The 24,705-nt window shown below is 33.0% G+C and overlaps 2 protein-coding genes and 1 pseudogene across 9 annotated transcripts in view; 2 read left to right on the forward strand and 1 right to left on the reverse strand.

The window, feature by feature from the left end:
• The window catches only part of LOC129321833 (sodium/hydrogen exchanger 8-like), a 53,264-nt gene that overhangs the window by 6,436 nt on the left and 22,123 nt on the right, over window positions 1-24,705 (reverse strand). Inside the window, exons 17-23 of one of the 8 annotated variants that reach the window (XM_054967760.1) lie at window positions 23,362-23,459; window positions 23,035-23,166; window positions 22,725-22,934; window positions 22,425-22,631; window positions 21,862-22,123; window positions 18,741-19,000; window positions 17,787-18,224 (exon numbers count right to left, since the gene is read on the reverse strand). In XM_054967760.1, coding sequence (XP_054823735.1) covers window positions 18,033-18,224; window positions 18,741-19,000; window positions 21,862-22,123; window positions 22,425-22,631; window positions 22,725-22,934; window positions 23,035-23,166; window positions 23,362-23,459 — 1,361 coding nt within the window. In that variant the 3' untranslated portion in view covers window positions 17,787-18,032. Of the gene's footprint in view, window positions 1-17,786; window positions 18,225-18,740; window positions 19,046-21,861; window positions 22,124-22,424; window positions 22,632-22,724; window positions 22,935-23,034; window positions 23,167-23,361; window positions 23,460-24,705 lie in introns of those variants that run through there. The other 7 variants (XM_054967758.1, XR_008596111.1, XR_008596109.1 and 4 more) reach the window with 7 other exon arrangements.
• LOC129323179 (uncharacterized) lies at window positions 250-5,675 on the forward strand (annotated as a pseudogene).
• On the forward strand, window positions 13,177-17,761 carry LOC129321835 (uncharacterized). The gene is made up of 3 exons (XM_054967764.1): window positions 13,177-13,997; window positions 16,387-16,718; window positions 16,985-17,761. The coding sequence occupies exons 1-3, from the start codon at window positions 13,339-13,341 to the stop codon at window positions 17,470-17,472; spliced, it is 1,479 nt and encodes a 492-aa protein (XP_054823739.1). The 5' UTR covers window positions 13,177-13,338; the 3' UTR covers window positions 17,473-17,761.

Raw genomic sequence — 24,705 nt, forward strand, 5'->3', positions numbered from 1 at the left:
TCGTCTGGCTACTTGGAAGATGCTTTGCTCGAGTTCACTGATCATTCCAAACGTCGTCGTTTGCTTCCTTGCCTGGATCATGAACCAGCAAGAAAGACTACATTCGATATTGATCTTGACAAGGTAGCCATAGATACATTCCTGTTCATCAGTTTGAAGTTCTTCTTGCTTCTTCCTCAAAACTGAGACTGGTATGTTTGCGCGTTTATCATATCTGTACTAACAGAGCTTCTGGAATAATTTCAACAACCTATATCGCACCAGCAGCCAGCAGAGAATTTGTATTGCATGAACCAGATAGAAAGCATTGGTGAATTTTCAGGTATCAATGTTCCCAAGTTTAAATGGAGTACTTAATTAATTCTTTATTCTTGTTGCATTCATGGGGTGATAGTAATGTTTGTTTAAATTTAAAGCTAAAAATAGAGTGCATGCATTTACTGTCTGTAGTAATTAATTATTGCGGAAGTGGCCTTCCAGAGAGAGAAAACAAAAGGAAAGAAAATATATCTACAAGTTATTTTTCTGTTGCGAAGGAAACTTTTGGTACGATTGTTAATATATTTACATTATTTAAATAATATTGTAGATGTAGATGAGTGTGGAAGAACATGTATGAGCAGATCAACGAGGAAGCAAAAATCCTAGCAGGAACTGAGACACCAGAAGAGATCACAGTATCTGCATCAGAATCTCCATTCATCCTCATCTTCCTACAAAAAAAACCCACTTGCCTCTAAACCCAAGCATGACACAATAGCCGGTACTTCCTTTTCTTCTTCCTCACCGTCACTTAAAAACTTATATTAATTAGCGGGTGTATCCGTCACCTCTCCCTTAATATATGTGTGCGCGCGCGCGCGCGCTATATCGGCACATCCCAGTTGTTTACTTCTTCATTCCACTGGTGTATCATGTAACCTAATTTTATTCAACAGAAAGGGACAAGGGGAAGAGAGGGTGATAACGAGAGTGGCGTATCCATTTGCGTTGGTGAAGCCAGGAGGAAGAGAAGGTGACGTAACGTTGAACGACATAAACGAAAGGATCTTGATGCGTCCCACAAGGCCGGTGAGGCATCCGGTGGGGGACTTTCGCGTGTCGGCCCTTGCGTGTCAGCGGAGGGTCCAGGACTCGCAGGGAAAGAGGTTGGTGGCCCTCACCAGGATCCACACTCGGGAAGAGGTACTATCACCATTATCAGAACCAAAGGTTGAACCAAACACACTCACACCACGTACCCTCTTGGCAGGCAGGCTTGCTTCAGCAACTAGCTTTATTTGGAGCAGCTTTTAGAGCCTTACTTGCTTTTGTTTTCATAACAAGAAAAACACTGTTTCTCATGCATTATGAGTCATACTATTTATGACTCTTATAAATAGTGTATGTAGCTACATGTGCTGGTATGGTTGAAGAAAGATAAAGTTGAGAGCATGGGGTGAAGGAGATTTAATTCTGTGCAAGAAATTTGAGTGAGAAGATTGAATTCGGATCACAAACGTGTGGTCCATTGTATAGTTGGAAATTGAAGCCATATAAGATGTAAGGTATAGTGATGTATAAAAAGTTGAACTACTTGTTTTCTATGTCCATATATATATTATATATATGCATGAATGTTGAATGAAAATGATGGTTGGGCCCGAATTGAGCAATGACTGACTGGATCTTAATTTAAAAAATATCAATTGAATATCATGGTTAAATTATAAGTTATTGAACCAATATGTTTAGTAATGGAATGGTTAATTTAAAGCTGTAATTGGAGAAAGTGATGATGAGGGCCGAGCATTACGGTGGGGTGAAGTGACAGCATTGTGGTGGGGGCAGTACAAGGAAGAAAAAAGGAAGATGCTGAAGGAAAGAAAAAAAAAAGAAAAGAAAATGAGATTGACATTGTTCAGTTTCAGGCCTCAAGCTTATTGACAATGACACCCCATGACATGGCAATATCTCTAGAATCCCACTTAAATCCCACTAACTGTTCAACCTAAAATTGTGTGAATGTTTAATTTATAAATGAAACAACAACAAAAATAAAATTTTACATATTTCATGTACTTGCAAACATTCATTTTTTTCTTTATACATTATCGAATTCAATTAAAAGTAATCATTCTCAAAAGCATTTTTTACATCTTTACAAACTTGAATTCAAAACTGTGCTTAAACAACTATAATCTCTTTCATTAAGACAGATGCGTGTTGATCAAACATTTCCTTATTTAAATTGTGGTTTATTCATCTTTTTAAACTAATTCTGGAATCATGAATCGTGTTACTAAAGTAATAGCTCGGAATTTCTGAAGCCTTTCTTTATATATGTCCGAATGAGATTTTTTTTTTTTTTTTTTCTTTGTTTTTGTTTTTCTAGTCGATAACAATACTCCATTCTTCCTAATACACAACTAGCAGCCAAAGCTGAAATCATGCTCTTTTTAGTCCTCCTCCTAATCTTATAATGAGGCAAAATTAATTAACGTTACATTTATTAAAAAATGTTAATTATATTCTTAATTAAAATTGTAAAAAAATGTAAGTATAACTTTTCAATTTTACTTTCCTTTATAATTAATAATTATAATAAATAAATAAGGATAAAATTAGAAAAAATAATTACTCTAACTTTACCTTATATTGAAAATAAAAAATTTAAATTTATCTTATTTGAGGACAGAAAGAGTATTTTACTACTCTCTGACTCTGAGTAATAATAAAGCTTTGAGGAACTTCAACATGGATATTCAAATTAATATATGAGAAGATCCGCTTTGAAGAATAATGATATGCATGGCTTTAAGAAAAGGAAGTTGTTATGAAGCAAACATTCTGTTTCTGATGAACCGTAGAATACACTCAACCTAGAAGAAAGAGAAAAGAAAAGAACCTTAAAGACAATATGCCCAGCTATCAAAAGGCTTCTTAACACAGTTACAGCCTATACATAGCTATAAAAGTATAAATAATTACCCCTTCACTTTTAACGTCACCAAAAATTTGGTTTTTACCTTATTGTCGCCTCATTTAGTGCTTTTAATGGTGGGCAGACAAGGAATCCAAACTTGTAAAAGTGGTACCAAACTAACTATACACTAAAATATTCCAGAAATAATTAACACCACACTGTATAGCTCCTCATGCTTGACGCCACTTTTCTAGATATATACCTAGCTGGTATATGTTTATGTTTTAAATTCAGATTTTAAATTTAAAATCGATTTTGAAATCATACTTAACAAAAAGAATTAATGAAAAATCCATATAATTCAGTGTTTTGAGTAGTGCTGGTAATGCATTCCCACTTGCCACGACTTATTAAGACAGGTGTTGATTTGTGAGCATATATATATATATATATGAGTGCCCACTAAAGAACAAGAATATGAGACAAATATGTGTGGGGTGCGGCAACACATTGTGAATCTCATGAAATAATCCTTCACTAATCATGCGTCAATATTCCATGCTAATTAATGGAGTTGTTGGAGATGATTATATAAATTCTTCATGCACCGAATCATATCATCAAGTCAAAGCCATGAGATTTCAAAGCACGCACATTTGAAGACAGTATCCAACATGGGGCCAATCGCCACAAATTAAAGTCCTTAATCAACCACTATCACTCTCCTCACTTTCTTCCCACACCGTCATCTCTATTTACAAAACTCTCTCATATTACATATATACTACAACTTTAGCATGTATATGCAATTATGCATGTTAGACGGTTTTTTTTTTAAAATATCCATAATTATAGTCAGTTGTGGGAAACACAGTGACAGCTGCAAAGGGGCATTTAAAAGTGAGAGTGTCAGCAATGTTTGAGCTTTCATTTGTGCGTGTGTGTGCCTGCATGTGTTTTGTGTGAGTGGGTGTGATGGTGGGATGTGAGTCACAGGACCTTGGACATATGATGACATGTCTGATTGACTCCTGCTATGATTTTTGTCTCTTAACTACTTTTGTCTTTATTCTGCTTCTTCAACTGCAACTGTCATCCATATTTATTCATTCCACGTCAATTCATATTATTTTCTAAGAACACTCATTCATATATATATTTTTTAAAATCAAGGCATTTTCACACATGCCGTGATTCTGAGATTAATTCTTCAAAAAAAAAAAAATCTTAACATTTAAAGTTGTTCTTTCTCTCTCTTAAAATACTTTTTCATGTACACCTCCAGCGATTCATATTATATTCTTGGTTATTATGCTTATTATTGATGATACATATGGTTTGTTTTAAGAAGCTATTACACCCCATAATGATAGTCAGGTTTTAAAAAACTTTACTAATTAAACATGAGTTATAAATATTTTTTCAACCATTTAAAAATATAATAATTTTAGTTGTAAATCAATAGGAATCACTCATAAGCAGTGACGGATCTAGAAAATGAATTAATGGGGGCATAATCTATACTTAAAAAATATTTATATTTTTATAAAATATATTTTTAAATATATATTATTAAATTTATGATATGATTTAATAAAATTAAATATTAAAACAACACATAAAACAAAGCATTATGATACCATAAAAGACTCTCTTTATATAAACAATTACACACACACACACATTACAATCATGTTTTTTTTTTAATTTTCATTCAATAAAATTTATATACCTCTTTGCATGGCAGAAACAAGCCTCTCCATGTTTTTTATAATCATTTTCCCCCACTTTTCCTTCCTTCCATAATTAAGATTAGGGAAGTGACGGGAAAAAATAATGATAAGGAAATGAAGAGATTACATGTCTAGGAATTTCTTGTGAAAAAATTTTCGAAAACAATTTTTTTTTTAAATTATTACTTTTCCATTTTAAAACTATATAATATATGTATTATATAGTTTTAGATAATAAATTTTCTAGTGGGATATGATTTTATAAAGGGATAAGTAATTTTTTTTAAAATGAGGAGGGCAATTGAAATTTTTTGCGGCCATTGAAATTACTTAATTAGGGCCATCTTAAGCAATTTTTTTGGGTTGTGGGAGCAATTTCCCCCACTATGCCAAATGTTGGGTCCATCCTTACTTATAAGATTTGAATGCTTGATTTATGAGTGAAATTTTAATAAAGTTAAATGATAAAAATGTCTTAAAAATTTATAAAAAAATATAGAGCATTCTCATTTTTTAAAAGGAATAATGTTATTGTAGAAGTTTAAAAAAACGGAGCAATGTTACGCTACAGTTAACTTTACTAACTTTTAACTGTTAATTTTTGGCTTTTGACTAACAACTTTACACGTGGCAATTGCTCTCTGTCGTCTTTCTTCTCTCATTGTCTAAAATTTTGAACCAAAAAAGTGTTTCAAAATTTCTTACTCCCAATCCTTAATATCTCCAATACCCAATACGCGATACATGAAATTTCTTACTCCAACCAGTCAATTCGAGTGTCTGAGGATGCTCTCTCTTATTCCTCATCAAACGGCACTTCCAGTGCGATTCCTCGTACTCACAACATCACTGTCGATGGAACCAGATTCGTTTTCGAAGGGACTTGGGTTGTTCTTGGTGTTTGGGTCATGCTCTCTGAATCAAATCATCAAACAGTGTACGGACGTTTTTTAGATCAAGCAATTTTAGAGCCTCCCTCTTCTGCTCTTTGCTCTAAAAATGAATCAAGTTCTTCTGCATCTGTTGCAGAACCATGAAGAGTTTGTTTGGTACGACGAGGCTCTTAGTTTGTTTTAGATATGGCTTCAACTCTCGCTTGGTGTTCTCCCTCAACATTTATAATCAAAGCTTTCGCCACTTCAACCTCATTAATTCCCAGTCTGGTGGATAAAGATCTGTGAATTATCATGATCTATTCCACCGCTTCATTCAGTGATGACCCCGACGTTGACTCCATTTCCCTTCAAATCCTAGTATTTCACTATCCTTGCAAATAACTAGATTTTGAAATCAACGAAAAATCAAAACTTTGAAATCATAAAGAGCTCCTTGTGTGGAATCAACCCACGCTGTAGACCTTCATGAACGGCTTATTCTCTGGACTTCATTGGTTTCCTAGAATTCATTAGTTACGGGGTTTATTAGCAATGGAAGATTGGAGGAAGCCAGACAGGTGTTTGACCGAATTCCTCACAAAAATCGAGCAAGCTAGGTTGTATCCTTTCCTGAAAGTGGTTTTCGGTTTCTATAGACATGTGTCAATTGGTTGGCATCAATATTTTCAAAATCCGACCGGATATTAAACCGAAAAGATTAGTAATTTATAATTTACATGGTTCAATCGGGTTGGATCAATAGTTAAACCGGTGACGTAATAATTAAATTATAAAAATTATATATATATATATATATATATCTAAATATAAGAAATAAATATGAAATTGCTATTTAATTTAAAAAATAAAATATTTTAAGTTTATCATGACTTAACAAGCTATAAGATACAACATAATATCAAATAATTAAAAAAATTAGGCCTTTCCTAAAAAAATTCAATAAAAAAATAAAAAAAGTTTTTTTTTTGAACAATCTGATTCTTGAAAACCAAATCTGATTCCCAGTTTGATTCTAGTTCATCGCTCGACTGTTGGTCTAAAACAGCTCAACCCAGCTCAACCTCCAAAATGATTTTCATATATTGACTAAGTCGGAATCTGGGCTGGTCGACAGTCGAACCGTTTGATTTGATCCGATTTTAAAATCACTGGTTGGCATGAACAAAGAAAATCACATCTTAATTTAAAACTTCAAAGACTCTAGTTAATTTTGATTCATTTTTTATTTATATTAATTATTAAATTTAATTGTATTTGATGTGGGACTTCTCACGTCAATTAAAATTCATCCATTCATACTTGTACAAGTTAATATCATACACACCACACGTATATGAAATTTAATTTTTAGTAAACATTTTTTGACCTAATTATTATATTAAATTGATCTTCCATGAGCCATAACTTAAGCGTGATTATCCCTTGATTCAATGAACAGTTTTAGGGGTTGGGTGTTATCTGTTACGCTAGTTTTGCACGACGATGCAAAATTGTAGGATTTGTCCTGTCTCAATATTCTGTTAATTAGCCACCATGCCATGTTCTGATGCATGTCCCAGGAAGATAATTGAATATCAGGCCCACCACTTGCTTCTCTCGCTGCACGAATCACAGCATTATGCCAATAAAACAAGAATAATTTGCACTTATTTGATTAATCATTAATGCTTTAATAATTCTAAACCCACGTATATGTAGCACTTGGTGATACGTAATGTACAATCATTATAATGGATCTCACCACTAGCTTCATCATCTTGCAATTTACAACCCTCATTAATCAAATATCTCTATTCATTATTGGGTGTCCCTAATCCTTTCACACAAGGGAATTTTTAATTTCTGCAAACATATTTATTTTAGGCAAATAAAGAACTCCTGATAGAAAAGAATGCGAAGCCTATATATTCACTATATAAGGTTTGCTTGTGCCGTAGGTTGTATGTTTGCATTGAGAGGAATGATAAGAAAATGAAGAAATTTTTTTAATTTTGATGTTTATTGATGTAAAAGAAAAACAAAGAAAAATGAGTGGTCAAAGTTCCTGCTTCGATTTTCAACTTGTAAGATTGGCAAAATCTCTCTGAATATACATTTTAAAAATGCGAAGTTTCAGCTAAGACAAAAAGAGAGAGTAAAGTTTAAGTAAAAACTAAAGATTTTGCTACTAAAACATGATGCTAGATTCCGAAGTTCGAGGATTTTGATGCAGAGGAATGAGAATAAAGAACAATAGCATCATCTAATAATTATGGTAATTGACGGCAGCAGCTCATGACAATGATGTTCAGTTCTTGTTTACATATATCCTTATATGGTGACAATCCTATTCAAGGTGCAGTTTAGTATTAAATGTGGTCCTTTTTCGGCAAAAAAAAAAAAAGAGTAAATGTGGCCCTTTTTCTAATAAAAATGTAAACATTGGTTCACTATGTTATGAGAAACTAGCTCTTTTAACTAGAGTAGGCCAAATCTTGATGATAATGATGTTTAATTCTTCATTTCCACTCATTTTCCTTCACACTACCTGGTATTAAGGTAGAGAAACAGGGTGTCGAGGGCTCCACTATACCTGTTTATTTGTTTTTCTCCCCTACCTTGGTCTTGCCTTTATTTATTTTTATTGTTTATAAGTATTATTCTATTAGAAGTAATTCTATTCAAGACCCATTTGAATACTAAATGTGAATACTTTTGCTATTGAAAATTCAAATATTAATTAGTTATGTTATGAGAGGTTAGCTTTTTTTGCTTGACCCTACCCCTGGTGGTTGGTCTTGCCTCTATTGAAGAAGAAGAATGATATCTTATCATAGAAAAGTGAATACTTTGTAATTAGGGCCAATTTAAACCTACCTATTTCGTGGTCCACTCTTTCTATTAATGGGTCAATCCAATAAAACAAAATTAATAACCTCATTTAAATTTTTTTGTTGGATCAAAATGAACAGATTTTTGGTGAATTAGCCCAATCAACCTTTATTTCACAGTCCAACATGAATAGGCGAATCCACCAAAAAAAAGAAAAAGTTACCAACACCACTTGCTAGCCGAAAACAAGTGCCCACCCCACTTTAAATATTTTGCATATTTAATTATAAAAAATAAAACTTTATAACCAATATGTCTATGTGTAGAATCAAATTGCCATTTCTTCAATCCTACTGCTCAATTTTGCAATGTCATTTGGCCAAGGAAAAAAAAAGTCATTCCATTGATGAAAAATAGCAAATGAACCCTCCCTTAGGTGAGATTCTATTCCATTGTAATTGTTACTTTGCTACCAATAAAGCAAAGCCACAAATTCTAATTGATAAGAATTTAATCTATAACTTACAAAGTCATTGGTTTAAATTCTATTGTTGATATAAGGATCTTATTGATGAGTAATTTATAAATACTTTCTATAAACACTCTTTAAGCTTAAAAGTATATCTTGATCCTGGTGAGTATTTGGGATATAACTTATTGAAACTTTTTGTGATTAAAAAAAATTAGAGAAAACCATGAGCATGATATTTATTATCCACAATTGTCTTAGGCCCCACTTGTTTCAGTATTGTCTGGTTTGTTTACTTTGCTTCTTCCAACTGATGAGATGAAATAATTTGCACTTGGAGATGATGACAATTTGATGTCTTGCAAGCCATGAGTTTTATTAAGAAACTAGATACTCCCTCCGTTAAAAAATATAAGATATTTTTAACTGAATCTCACTTCCCAATAAAGTAGTAACCCACTTTCAAATTAACTATATCTTTTTATATTTACCTTTATTAAACATCTTACAATAAATATAAAATCATTCATCAATAAGGACTTTTTTTTAAAAAAAGCAATGATTACAACTCAAAAAACTAAAAATGCCTTACATTTTTGAATATTTAACTCGTCAAAAAATGCTTCATATTTTTGAATGAAGGGAGTATGAGTTTTCCTCTTAAAAGCACTGATACATGAAAATGACCGGCGTGTCCGTGTCGGATACGTATCCGACATGGACATGTGTTCAGGATGCAAAAATGCCTCGTCCCTTTTCCCAATGTTTGATGAATGCGGGTTGAGACGGGTTGACACGGGCGGATACGGGTTGGACACGGGTGGACGTGAAACTTTGCATTTTTCACTTCTTTTTACTTAGTCCCAACTTTAGAAACCTGATGCCTTAAGATTTTCAGCTCCAGTCGACCTTTTTCTCGCGTTCGCCACTCTATTGCTTACTACCTCGTCGACCGTCGTCGTTCTTCAACTCTGGCATTTTCACTTCTTACTTCACACGCTGCCTCACTGTCTGAGCTCTGCCTCAGCGCCTTCAACTGTTGTCATTCTTTCACCTTTAGCCTTCAATCTTGGTAATTTATCTTCAGTTCTTCACATATTGGTACGCCGAGCGACTCTTCTGCTCTTCACTTCTTTTACTCTTTTGTGTTGAGCCTTCAATCTTAGATATTTATTGATATTATTACATTGCTGGATAATGAATATTTATTGCTCAATTTCACTACTGAACCGAGAGAGAGAGAGAGAGGCAGAGCAACCTGATTAGTTTTTCTAATTTAATACTGAGTTACTGATTTAAATTTTTTTTATTTAGATGGATTATATTGCTGAGTTAAATATTGATTTATTTTAAATTTTTATTAGCTCTCTTCATGTTAAAATAGCAAGATATTGTTTAAAATTAAACCTATAATGGCTTCTAGTTCTAGACCCGGTAAGTGTGAACTCTTAGTTTCAATGTAGTAATGAAAGACAGAAAAAGAGTACTCCTTTATAGGCTTATGTAACTTTGGTTCCTCAAAAAAATAAAGGGGAAGGTGGGAATAGAAGTTGGAAGTGTAACTATTATAATAACCAATATAATGGCTCTTATTCTAGAGTTATATTTTATTTATTGAGGATCTCTAAAAAGGATATTGCTATATGCTCAAAAGTTGATGATAGTTGTTTAGGTGAAATGCGAAAAGCTCAAGAGAAGGCTGAAAATAAAACAAAATCAAAACATGTGCCATTGCCAACTCCAACTGAGAGCTTATCTCCTTTATGTCAAAGGGGTTCTAGCCTTATTCAAAGTAAACACAATCAAGGAAAAATGAGGGCAACAAATACAATAGAAAGAGCTTTCCAACAAGGAGCTAGAGATAATTTAACTGTTGAAATTGCTAGAATGTTCTATTTGGCTAGCTTGTCTTTCAATTTGGCACGTAATCTATATTTTATTAGTGCATTTTAATATTCTGCCAGCAATGTAATTTCTGGTTTTAAACCTCTTGGTTATAATGCACTAAGATCTACTTTGTTGCAAAAAGAAAGGGCCAATGTTGAAAGGCAACTTGAATCAATCAAAGGGACTTGAAATCATAAGAAGGTAATTATAGTTATGGATGGTTGGACAGATGTACAAAGAAGGCCATTAGTTAATTTCATGGCTATAAGTGATAGAAGCCCCATGTTTTTAAAGGCAATTGATGCAACTAGTGAGTATAAAGATAGATTTTACATGACTGACTTAATAAAGAAAGTGGTTGAAGAAGTGAGGCCTCATAAAGTTATGCAAGTAATCACTGATAATACACCTGTTTGTAAATCTGCTGGTAAGATGGTGGAAGATGAATATCCTCACATTTTTTGGACACCATGTGTGGTACATACACTTAATCTTGCCTTAAAGAATATATGTGCAGCAAAAAATACAGAGGCAAATGAAATTATTTATAGAGAATGCCGTTGGATCACTGAGGTGAGGGATGATGCAGTTTTCATCTGAACACTTATCATGAATCATTCTATAAGATTAACCATGTTTAATGAATTTGTGCCATTAAAGTTGCTTGTAATAGCCGAAACAAGATTTGCATCAACAATTGTGATGTTAAAGAGATTTAAACTTATCAAAACTTCTCTTCGTACATTGGTTATTAGTGAAGAATGGAATGCTTACAGAGATGATGATGTTGGAAAGGCTGCTACTGTGAAGGACATAATTCTTAATGATCTTTGGTGGGAGAAGGTTGATTATATTCTCTTTTTCATTGAACCAATTTATGATATGTTGAGATTTGCTGATATAGATAGACCCACATTTCATTTGATTTATGAGATGTGGAATTCAATGATAGAGCAAATCAAGGAATCAATTTATAAGCATGAGAGAAAATCACTTTTTAAGCACTCTTCATTTTATGAAGTTGTTTATAATATCATCATTGATCGATGGATAAAAAGTGCCACTCCACTACATTGTCTTGCCTACTTACTGAATCATAGGTGTGTTATTCTTATTTTTTATCATGAAATTCTTTTCTTTATCATTTTTACATCACAACTCCAATTAATGTTATTATATTATTGTAGGTATTATACAATACAATAGCTTGAAGGTGGACTAAATAGAGTCTCCCCACATAGAGATGCTGAAATATCAACTGAGAGGAAAAAGTGTTTTAGAAGGATGTTTCCAGATGAAGAAGAGAGGAAATTGGTTATAAATGAATTTTCAAAGTTTTCTGAATGTTCAAATGAGTTCTCTTTTGTTGATTCCATACAAGATAGATGAATATTAGAGCCTAAGGTTTGGTGGAGCAATCATAGTGTTGATGCTCCTAAACTTTAAAGGACTGCATTGAAACTTCTCAATCAACCATGCTTATATCTTGTTGTGAAAGAAATTGATGCACTTATTCTTTTGCTCATTCACTAAAGAGAAACAAGATGCTTCCAAATAGAGCAGAGAACTTAATTTTTGTTCATTCAAATCTTTGTCTTCTTTCAAGAAATAGTGAGAAGTATTTTACTGGAAAAAGTAGATTGTCGAATATTAGTGAAGATTGTTGGGAAATAGATGATATTGAAAACCTTAAAGTTGCAAGTTTATCTCTAGATGAACCATTTTTGGAGAGAGAACTTATAAGAAAAAGTAGTGGTGTCAATGAAGATAGAAAAAATTAAAATTACTTTAATTTGATAATTATCTTTTGCCACTTGATAGTGTTTAAATGCTTAACTACTTATTGTATTATATTTTATGATGTCATTAGACATCTTGAAATTATATTTTTAAACATTCAAATATTTAATATTTAATTATTTATATAGCTGTACCTGTATTTTAAATTTCAAAAAATAACTGTAATTGCATATCATATCATATCGTATCCAATACTCGTACCCGTATTGGTGCTTCTTAGGTTTTCCTACATTACATGTTATATATAGGGTTATAATACAATCTCTCCCTCTTATATAACGAGTCACTTTTAAGGAGAAATATATGGTCATTTTTATAAGTAATTATATATATATATATATATATAAGTAGATTATTAATTATTTTTTCAATTTTATTCTTTTACAATTTTTGATGAATAAAAAGTTATATTAAAGAGAAAATGGTTAAAAAAATGGTCCTGTGCATTTGTGTTTGTACTTTTTTTTTATTATTAATAAAACTGACTTGTTCGACTGAAAAAATATGATACATTTAACAAGGAAGAATTAAAAAAAATTTAGAAAAATCAGTAATTTAATTATTTTTTCTAATTTTGGGTGGTGTAGACAGAAGTGATTCATAAAATTGGATCCTACAATAAGTGATAACATTAAAGTCTATGGCTTATTACTACAAGTTTGAGCGGATAAGTGAATGCCTCAGCGCGGGAGATCAAAATCACAACTTGTTGACCTAATGGCGTCGCGTGTATTATTATGATTATCCCAACAACTACGGAATTACGGCAATATTTTAATCATTCCATCCAATGAAGATCGGCGGATCAGAAGATGGCGTGATCATTTTGAAATACGCATGAGCGTGAGGGATATAGTATATAGATACGTATACCAATCAAAGCAGCAAGAATCTAGAGCGACGACGAGTACAAAGCCGGAAATGGCCATGCCTTACCTCTTCTTCCTTCCAATCATCTCCTTTTACTTCATCCTCCAATCACATCTCGCCACGTCACTCGTCCCGAACCCAATCCCCATCACGGTTTCCGTCACGGACTTCGGAGCCGTCGGAAACGGGCGCCACTACGACACGCGAGCCATCCAATCGGCGATCGACTCCTGTCCGGAGGGCGGCCCCTGCCAGGTGAAGTTCCCGGCGCCGGGGGAGTACCTGACGGCGACGGTGTATCTGAAATCGGGAGTGGTGCTGAACGTGGAGGGCGGAGCGAGGATCCTGGCGGGAACGAGGCAGAGGGACTATCCTAGGGATCCGTCGCGATGGTACGCGGTGATGGCGGAGAACGCGGCAGGGGTGGGGATCGGCGGCGGGGGAGTGGTGGACGGGCAGGCGATGAAGTACGTGGTGAGGAAGAACGTGAGGAAGAACGTGATGGTGAGTTGGAATAGGACGGGGGACTGCTTAGGGGATGAATGCAGGCCCAGGCTTATTGGGTTCTTAGGCTGCACCAATGTCCGTGTCTCCAATATCACCCTCCACGAGCCTGCTTACTGGTGGTCAGTGTTTTTTTTTTTTTTCCTGTTTTTGCTTAGTGATATTGTTGGAATAATGTTTATATTTAATGTCTCACCGTGCAACTAAACACTAAACATGATTGCGTCTAATGCGTCATGCATGTAAACAATTAAAAACTTGTTGGAATTTTAAAACTTCAAATATTTGTTATGAGATAATATAACTTTTAATCTCTCAAGTTTTTATTGATTTAATTCCTTAATTTTATTTTTTATTAATTTAGTCTTTTAAATTTATTTTGGTTACCGATTCAGTCCTTTTTTTTTTGTTACTGTCCTTATTGTTTAAAAATAAAATTACACTTTTTGTCCCAAAAAAAGAGAGGAAATTATACTATAGATTACAGAATATTTTTTACAACTAGATAAATCAATAAAAAGAAGTATAATTATTTAAGTAAAAAAATAATTATAATTTAAAAAAAAAGATAACAAAATATAGTGTAAAAGATTAGATTGAAAAACATTAAACTAATTTGAGAGTTAATTTATTCTCATTTAAATTTAACTGCATATATAAGTCATTAATATACTTTACACAAAATATTTTGAAAATCAATTTATTTTTTAAAATTTAAAGAACTTATATGATAATTTAAGAAAATATAAGGAAGTAAATTAATTTAAGAAAATATAAGGAAGTAAATTGATAAAAAATAAACTTAAAAAGAAAAATTACTAATTAAAACAAATTTAAGAAACTAAAAATTTTATTATCCTTTTTTAAAACACTTATAATTGAGTTATGGATATATAGATTTGACTTGTCCACAACTCAATTATAAAGTTTGACATGGTACAAGTTAATCCCTCGTGTTTTAGCTATTTAATCTATCACTCCCTTTGGCCTATACCTTATGACTAGATTGCAAAGTAGTCCTTAATGTGTAGGGACCAACAGATTAATCCACTGAAACAGTTGGAATCATGTGTTAAATTTTAAAGAATGGGTTGTAATTAAGTTAAAATCACCGTGAACCAAGCTAAATAATTAGTTTTTTATTTTTTAAAATTTTAAATTTATGCAGATTTTTTTTCTTTAATTAGTTCGTTTTTTACTTAAACTTTTATTTCTTATGTGAAAGTAATTTCTTTAGACTTAGGGATATCAGATATCGATATGGATAGATTTCTTTCATAAATCTTAAATTCTGTAAAAATAAACTCATTATATTATGTTTTAGAGAAATTGGATGACGTGATGTGCTAAGTCTACTTAAAAATTTTTCTTATATTTTATTAATGAAATAATGGATGAATTATGTATGAGTATGGAGAGACTTTGCATGAATTTCAAAGCATTTTAGTTGTTGTGTTCTTGTGAAAACAATCACAGTTACACACGCTACAATATTTCCCGATCTTTCTCTTGTAGCTATGCTATTATTATTTTGACCTTTTGACTTTGTCTATCCTTTTTCTTCTGATAATATAAGTTGATCTTTTTCTTAAAAAAAAAAGTTATTTGAAGCTCACAGATAATAGATTAGATGATCTCAGTTTAGTGGGGACATTTATGTTTATATATAGCAAATTAAACGAATTGTATAAAACAATTTCGTCGTGATTTCTGATTTGAGTTACCTGCACGCAAAATTGAAGTCACTAAGTCAGTCTTCCAAGTTCAGAACATTATTTTTGCCTTTTATCCAATTTATTTATTTTAATTTTATTTGGGTTTGGAAAAAAAAAAAATCTAGCGTGAGTTCATCATTTAGGAAAAAAAAATCATTCAAACACGTCTTATTCACAATCTTCTTGTGAGTTTGACATTATAAATCGATCATATTCTATGTAGTAAAGAGATTTAAAGTGTTTATATTTTATTTGATTAGTTTAAATTTGGAAGTTTTTTGAAGTATCAATCATTATTTCTTAAAGTTACTTTTTTTTTTTGGATGTTTATACTCAAATTTAAAATACTGCATTCTGTTTTCATTTAAAAGATTTTATTCCATATCCAATATAGATGATTTACGTGTTTGGAAAAAGTCAATCTTTTGTTGATTTTTGGCCAAGCTTAGCGAAAATTTGATTTGCATAACAATTACAATAAAATTTAGATAAATCTCCAACGTTTGCATTTTTTACATTAACTACAGTATGATATGATAAAGAACACTGCCAATAACTGATGAAGATTAGTCCTGTTAATAAGGATCTATTCATGAAGTCATGGGTCTAAATTCTTCTCTTGATGTGAAACTTTGTTGATAAGTAATATGTAAATATTCATGTAAGTGCTCTTTACATTTGGTCTCTTATGAGTTTTGAAACTTAACTCACTTAAATTTTCTTAGATAAGAAAAAAGATGCCTTAATTTTAAATTTCAAAGTACAGTTAGTAAAAATTACTGTTTAGAATTTTCAGTTTGCACTTAGTACGAAGCAACAAGATAACAATTGAGGATGTTTCGATTTACGGAGACTTCAATATCCCAAACAATGATGGGATTGACATTGAGGATTCAAACAACACAGTGATCAATAGATGTCACATTGACACTGGGGACGATGCTGTTTGCCCAAAGTCATCCGCAGGTTCTGTCTTCAACCTTACTGCCACTAACTGTTGGATTCGAACAAAATCCTGCGCCATCAAGCTTGGCAGTGCCAGCGTGTTCGATTTCAAACACTTTGTCTTCGATAATATCACCATTGTCGATTCTCATAGAGGCTTGGGGTTTCAGATCCGTGATGGAGGTAACTTCTCCGTTTGTTTCTTTTCTTTTTATTTTACTTTTAACCATGTCCTTCTCCATGAAAAAAGGAAGACTTACACACTCATGCACGCACGCAAATATGTCAACTCTAGATTTGAACCCGCGATCTTTTCTAAGCAAGGGAGATGGCACTGAGACAGCTAGCTGTTTATATAATGTTCTCTATTTGTTCCGTGCACTTTTTTTGAGGCTATCCTGATAAGTTAGATTGGTACTATGTTTTGAAATTTGAACATTGTTTTGCAGGGAATGTAAGTGACATTGTATTCTCAAACATAAAAATCAGCACAAGATACTACGACCCATTATGGTGGGGAAGAGCTGAACCAATATATGTCACAACTTGCCCGCGAGACTCAACCTCAAAGGAGGGTTCAATCTCAAACATACTTTTCACTAACATCACAGTAAATTCAGAAAATGGTGTCTTCCTCTCTGGTTCAAAAAGAGGGCTTTTAAGAAACTTGAGATTCATCAACTTGAATCTCACTTACAGAAGGATTACCAAGTTTCCTGGTGACTTGTATGACTACAGGCCTGGATGCCATGAATTGGTTAAGCACAAAACTGCTGGCATAATGATGGAGAACATTGAAGGTCTTGAGGTTAAAAATGTGAAAATGAGATGGTCACAAGCTCATTTGGAGGACTGGAATAATCCTCTGGAGTTCAGGCCTTCTACTGTGAATAACATCTCCTTTCTTGGTTTCGATTCTAGTTTGGCATACGAGTAGCATATGAAGCTAGTTTTCTTCAATAACAAGATGGATGTAATGAGAAATCACAAATCAAAAAGGCCTAGGGGTATTATTGATTGAAATGATTAAGGGAAAATGGGTAGAAGAGATGAAAAGGGAAATCTCTTGGTGTTCAAATGATGATCCCAACCTCTTGGTGTGTGGTCTCATTTGAGATTGTGTGATTTAAAGACACTTCATTGTTATTTGTTTAACCATATAATTGTGATTTTTCAAATGGACAAGATTTTATACAGAGTTCACTTGGAGTTTCTTATCCAATTCAGATCCTTTGCATTAAGAAATAAATATATGACATACAAAAGAGGGATGCATTAAGGAGCATGAAGCAAAGGTCCAGCAGGGTTCTTCACAAAAATCTTGCATGCTGTTTCCTTTCTGTAACATCTAACTTGTTTGTGAGTGGTTAATGTTTGTAAAAATAAACAAGTTATTAGTCGAATAAAAGTAATGATCCATAATTCATTGATCATAATCAAATTGATGAATTTTATATATAATAAAATTTATGACTCGCAGAAAGACTGCCTTCTTGGTTAATCAATCCTTACTATGATATCTTCTTCACCAGTAGATTCAGCAATTGTATCATCCGTGTAACTTCTTTGCTCTCTGTTTTGTACAGAGGGATTTGCAACATTCCCTTCACACTGGTTCACTTCAAGGTCCTTCCTATAAGGGGTTCCTGTGAGATTGCTTGAGAAACTTCTTGGCTGACAGATGTCAACCTGAAAATTCACATGGGAAATTAAAGAAAATAAGCTTGAGACAGAGACCACGAATTTCTGAAACTTTTAACGCTAAAATACTTCTAATTGCTCATTGATTTTCATGATAATCTTGGAAAGTATGGTGTAGATTTTACAGTCTGAGAAGCTAAAGATCATTGTGACTTGTGTGCTGTGAGTGATCTCCATTCAACAGAAAATTTGAACATATTAGAAACACTTGTTTATTTCACTTAAGCTTGTTTAAGATCAAGTATCAGACCAAATCTAAATATTTTTGCAAGGAGAATCAAATAAACCTAATAACTAAATTTTCTATGAACGAATGTGATATAAAAAGGTTCAATTTAAAAAGAAACGGACAAGAAAAAACAAGTGATATGCAAAGACAAGATAGGATATCCATTAAAACCCTACTAATTAAATGCTAAACTGCATTGCCCTTGAGAATATTATGCACAAAAAGTTTCCCATCCATGAAGCTAATATCAATCTCATGTTCATGTACCAACATACCGTGCAGCCATAAATGCTCAACTGCATTGCCCTTGCAGACAGACTACTGGCTTGTTGTCCAACACCTTGGCAATATTGCTTATGATGCTTTGGCTTGATGAAATTTTCAAGTAAACTCGATAGACCACTATGTTCTTTGCTTAAACATCTATGGGGATAATCAACTGTGCGCGTTAACAGTGAACTTGACCTTCTAGAAAGAGCAGCATCAGCCTCAAATGCTCCAATGTCAAACACGATTACCCTTGCTCTATTTTCAACTAGATAAGATGAATCTTGATGAGAAAAACTAGCATGTTCTATACCTGTTATTATTGAAAGGCCAAAAAAAAGAAGAAAGAAATCCAAGTCACATAAGTTAGTAATAAAACTTGCAGTTTCCCAAAAGGGAACTCAAACTAGAAAAGAAATATCTTAGGGACAGCTAGCAAGGATTAATGTATCAAATGTGTAGATTTTCCAAGAAAGGAACTCCAACCAAAATTTTATTTTGACATAGATACAAGTACATGATATAAGGTACATATTAGGTTTTCTTTGCTTGCTTGGTTTCTAGTTAAAATAGAGAAACAAAATATGCAATAAGCACAGAAGAAATGATTTATTGATTGATTAAAAAAAAAAAGAGTAAAATACAATGACCTCCCTTCCGTTTTGCTTAAATTACAGAGATTTCTCCTCTATTTTCAAAACACTTTAATCCAACAATTAACTGTAACATCCTCAAGTTTATGAACTTGGAATTCAAAGTGTAAATAGGGTAAATGGGTAAAATTAAAAGAAAATCTAGTTAATGGCGTTTTCATGATATTAATGAGCTTCTTGAATCTTTGGGTAGCTTCAGAAGGGGTTAGATTGGTGTACGAGCGGATCGGGCATCATGTGAGGCCCAAAACTCATTATGAGCTTCACTGTGCCATCTGCTGTAGCAAATGCACATTGTGCTGTGGCAGATGTGCAAAAATATGATTTAATCAAATTGCACACACACGAGAAAATTAGAGGGAGAAGAAGAGAGAACGCAAAGGGCGAAGGAGGAGGAGCTGAGGTTTGCTAGGGCTTCACTTTGTGGGCATTTTAAATACAATTTGAGCTAGCCACACACTTGGGTAAGCCTCTTATCTACTCTCCTTCCTCTCTATGTGCATTTTCAGCAAGATTGGAAAGTGTTGGGTGTTGATTTCATTTTTTTTTGGGTTGTAATCGAACCCGTTGGCTTAGATGGAGCCTTGAGAAGTTAAATTAAGTTTCTAAACTTTGGTTTAAGGATTTTATAGTGATATGGGGTTTTTAATTAGGGTTTGGACGAATCCTAAAAGAAAGTATGAAGATTGGGAGTAATGCGGGTGGAAGTTTGATATTATCTAAGTGCATGAATGGTAAATAAGATTTAGGAAATGTGTTGTAAATGTTGATGTTGATTGGGAGGAAATTTGGGTAGGACGGGTACCTAAATTTAGCCTAAAATGTGGTTAATTAGGGTTAAAAATTGATTATTAGTGTTTAATCTTGTAGATTAAATATGATCGAGTTTTGTTAAGCCGGTGGACTCTTGTGGAGTAGCTAATTTGCCACAGTAACCCTTTTTGTCATAAAAGGGTTGAGGTAACCGGACAATCTAATTCTTTTATTTGTGTGTTCGGATGATTGTGGGATTGTGAAATTATATTTTATATATATATATATGCTATTGTTTTTAATCAATAACCTAGTATGTTAAATGTTTTGGTGATTTCGAAAATCATGTGAAGTGGAGTTTGAATATATATATATATATATTATAGGTTTTTGGATTAGAATAATTGAGTATTTCATTCCAATATGTGTAATATATACAATGTACGTGTACCAGCTATAAAGGGAAAAAAATAAATCAGATCAAATTCCATATTTACCCCCCATATTCTTAGCTAATCACATCCCTATAAATCAAGAGTAATAAATAATAATTAATTTCTAATTTATCCTATTTCACACTCTCATTTAAGTTGGATCATAGATATTAATCATGTCCAACTTGTTCATACACTTCTCAAACGTGGTTTATGTAACCCCTTGGTCAACATATCTGCTACTTGAAGGTTTGTTGGTAGGAAAGTCAGACAAATGATCCTATCTTCTACCTTCTCCCTGATAAAATGTCTGTCAATCTCTACACGTTTTGACCTCTTATGCTGTACCGGATTTAGAGCCATACTTAAGGCAGCCTTATTGTCACAATACAAGTTCAATGGTAGGTTAACCTCACATGAATTACTTCTAGTACCTTTTTTAACTATATCTCTTCCATTATACCTTCAGCTAGAATCCTTAACTCAAATTAAGCACTATTTTAGAAATATTATTTTGGTCAATTTATTTATTTAAATTTTACTAAATAAATATGTTTGTATAGATAAAAAATTTAAAATATAAATAAAAAAGTAATATATATATATATGATTAATTGTTTTTGGTAATTTGAAGGATTTTTACCCCCTTCAATAAAGTAGTTACCTACTTTCAAACTGACTCTATCTTTCCATATTTACCCTTATGAAATACCCTACAATAAATATAAAGTCATTATCAATAGGGGTACTTTTGAAAAAAAGATGATGATTACACCTCGAAAGACTAAAAAAACCTTACATTTCTGAACATCCAACTCCTCAAAAAATACCTTACATTTTTTAACAGAGGGAATAGATAATATTTATATTTATATTTATATTTAAAGGGGTATTTTGGTTCAATATATGTAACTTAACAATCAACTAACATTTGGGTAGATGGAAATAAAATCTTAAAAATAGAGGAGATATTTGTGTTTTGTCACTATTTATACTAGGTTCATATATATTTCAAAAATATAAGAGAGGTATCAATAATTAAGGTAAAAATAAAAATTGAGGAGAAGTTGGAGCATTTTACTTAAAAAAAAAAAGAAATCAACTTGCCCTAAGCCTCTTATTTTAATGCTCTCAATCTAAAAAGAGCTATGATAAGCATCAGTGATGCAGATTTGCAGGCAAGATATGCCCCCTAATTAGTTTTTTGAAAGGAGGAAAAAAGAAAAGAAAAGGATAACATTATTATGCTGGAAGACATATTCGAGAAAGTATAAATTAACTTCACTTACCAGAAGCTTCCAGATTTTGGAAACTTAGATTCCCATGTGAAGGCAAAAGAGCAGCTGGTGATGTTATCAGTTCTTGAAGACCTTCCATTTTAACATATCCTTCAAGTAAAATGCCAACCGAATGATGAGGTATTTCTATTGATTCTCCCCTAATGTGTACGGTCATTACAGATCTTTCCACAACAAGGGCTCTTACATTTTGCATTGCCATTTTTTCAAATATCTGCGGAAGCAAGATCTTGCAAAGGAAAATAGCACTCTCCTGCAAAACAAAATAGTGTAGCAGCTAATCATAATGATTGTAGTCATCTAATCATATTACATAACATTTCTATGCATTCCGTGGTACCAAGCATCTATTAAGAAGCATCTTTTAGTCGGTTATGACACCCATCAAGAGAAAGCATGTTGTAAAAGATGCAAGTTTAAAAAAGGAAAATAAACAGCCACTTTCGAGGCCCAAAATAAATGCCGCAAACCATGTATTCTATGCTTTCAAAATCAATAAGAAGGCAAAACCATTCATGCTACAGCGGATGTAGAAATAATATTATTACCCGTACCTGCCATAGGAAGTATTCAACAGAAGAATCTGATTTAAGACATGATAATATCTTGTCATCTTCAAGGAAAAAACAGAGCACTACTGAATCTGTTATAACATCACAGATATATGGCCTTCCAGTAAGTACTTCGTATAGACCCAATGTACTCCCATGAGTAAAAGTTGGACAAAAGGAGTTCTTGTTTCTTATTATATTGCTTTCCGACTGCCAAAACAGCAATATTTGAATATGCTTCATTTGCATGAAAAATCATATCATAAAAATTTAGAGCTGAGTAGTAAGAAGTCATTGTCTCACCTTCACAACCCCACTAGACATTAACCAAATACCATCTGCTTTGGACCCTTTTTTGTAAACTGTCAGACCACGCAATTTCATCATTTCCCTGCTATTGCTTGAAAGGGGTTCATGGACAGAAGATGGCAGGGAACCCAACATAGGATGTATACTATTCTTTTCAGGAAACTTCAACAGTAAAGGAGTTCTAACTAATTTCTTCAAATCAGTCTGAAACAAATGAAACCATTATGTAATTTTTCAATTTCCCACGGGAGAGTGCACAACTTGAGATCGCAGATGAACAAAAAATACTGACAACACATGATACCTGGACAACCTCATGAAGATGCAGCATCATTCTCTCCACCAGTAACCCAGACTTTTCAAGGTTTTGAACATATTCAATTAAATGGTTTAACACTAGATATGCAGCTTGCCTTGTTTTCACAAGACGCAGAACCTGAAAAGTAGACATATCAAATAAATAATGCACATGAGGGAAGCAAGCTTCTCTATGTAATGCTTCAAACTATTCTTATGGTTCACAAACTTTGACTGTTATATGGAGCATAGATCAATCAATTTGGCAAGCAGAATCCAAAGATACCAGCAAACCACTAATAAGACACATTGATAGAAGAGTTTAACTTCAAACCTGAGGAAATGTCTTATGAACATCATCAAGAAACTTTCTTGCTTCTTCTCCTTCTACAACACTTTCATTGATGATGATAGATGAAACATTGCTGTCACCTGAACACATTGATGAAGAGGAAATAAACATAGCTCATTCCAATTATATATACAGCATTAACTGCCAAAAGAAATACCACAAGGCCTTGGATTGTTGCCAACTGTGAAGGGTGATTGAACATTTGTTGTTGTTAGATTGTTCTTGTTCGTTTGTTCTAGAAGACATTATCTTGCAAGGTTTCTCGCTATCTTATTTTTGGATAATTGTATTTTAAATTGTAATATGTTTTTATTGGAATAAGAATATTTTAAGTATTTTGTTTAAGACAGGAAAGTAAGAGTTTTCAAATGTTTTATTGTTGGATATAATTTAAGCCTTATCATTATTGGAATAAGAATATTTTAAGTATTTTCAAATGTTTTTAGCCTTATCATTAATTAATTTCACTCAATAAAGTTAAGAGAAAATAAACCCTAAATTTCTACATGATAGAAGTGCTCAAGGGTTGTATCCTCTGATTAACATATTTGGCCAAGCTATGGCCATCAACGTTAAGAAGCAATTACCAAGGGCATAGTTTGATATGTTCGCTGATCTAGTTAGAGGCCTTGGTCATGATAGTCAAAGATACTTGGTTATGCTCAATGCATCGGTCATACATTATTCTTTAAGCATGCATCTGATGAGATAATTCCAATCTTAACAGTATATGTCGATGACATTGTTCTCATGAAAAAGAGATCATTGGTCTAAAGACCTCATTTCTACTGAATTCAAAGTGAAAGATTTGGGGTGCTTGAGATATTTCTCAGGTATGGAGTAAGCAGAAACCAAAAAGAGCGATTCCGGTATCTCAAAGAAAGTATGCTTAAATTTTGCTCAAAGAAAAGGGGATGTAGGGTGCAAACCAGTGGAGACCCCAATGGAAGTCAACTGCAAACTTTGCCTTAACAAGAAAGGTATAACAGCAGATGCTAGAGATTTTAGAGGATGGTAAGAAAATTTGTTACGTGGGACTCAGTATTAGCTGGGAAGTCGTTAAGGGTAGTTAGTAAGCGACTCTCCTAACAGTATAAATAAGGGACGACTGGATATATAATGTGTCTATTGATGAAATAAACTCTTTTACATCTTGCTTACAACAAAATTAATCTACCTTTTGAGTTTCTCAAACACGTCTTGACATCATTAGATTTTAGAGGTTGGTATAAGGGGCTCTTAAGAGTCAAAGGAGGCATCAGGCTCAGGGATGGTTAAGGTACCAAAACTCTAACACCATGTAGAAATCAAAGTCTGTGACAAATA

This window comes from Prosopis cineraria, unplaced genomic scaffold (genome assembly GCF_029017545.1).
Source record: "Prosopis cineraria cultivar Desert tree isolate PC_DT_omini unplaced genomic scaffold, ASM2901754v1 PC10, whole genome shotgun sequence".
NCBI classification, from domain to species: domain Eukaryota; kingdom Viridiplantae; phylum Streptophyta; class Magnoliopsida; order Fabales; family Fabaceae; genus Prosopis; species Prosopis cineraria.

Bases quoted from the DNA above. Each gene is read 5' to 3' on its own strand.
- LOC129321835 (XM_054967764.1), top strand. From the start codon at position 13,339: ATGAGCGTGAGGGATATAGTATATAGATACGTATACCAATCAAAGCAG. The intron at 13,998-16,386 runs GTCAGTGTTTTT...TAGAATTTTCAG, and splicing joins CACGAGCCTGCTTACTGGTG to TTTGCACTTAGTACGAAGCA. The intron at 16,719-16,984 runs GTAACTTCTCCG...ATTGTTTTGCAG, and splicing joins GTTTCAGATCCGTGATGGAG to GGAATGTAAGTGACATTGTA.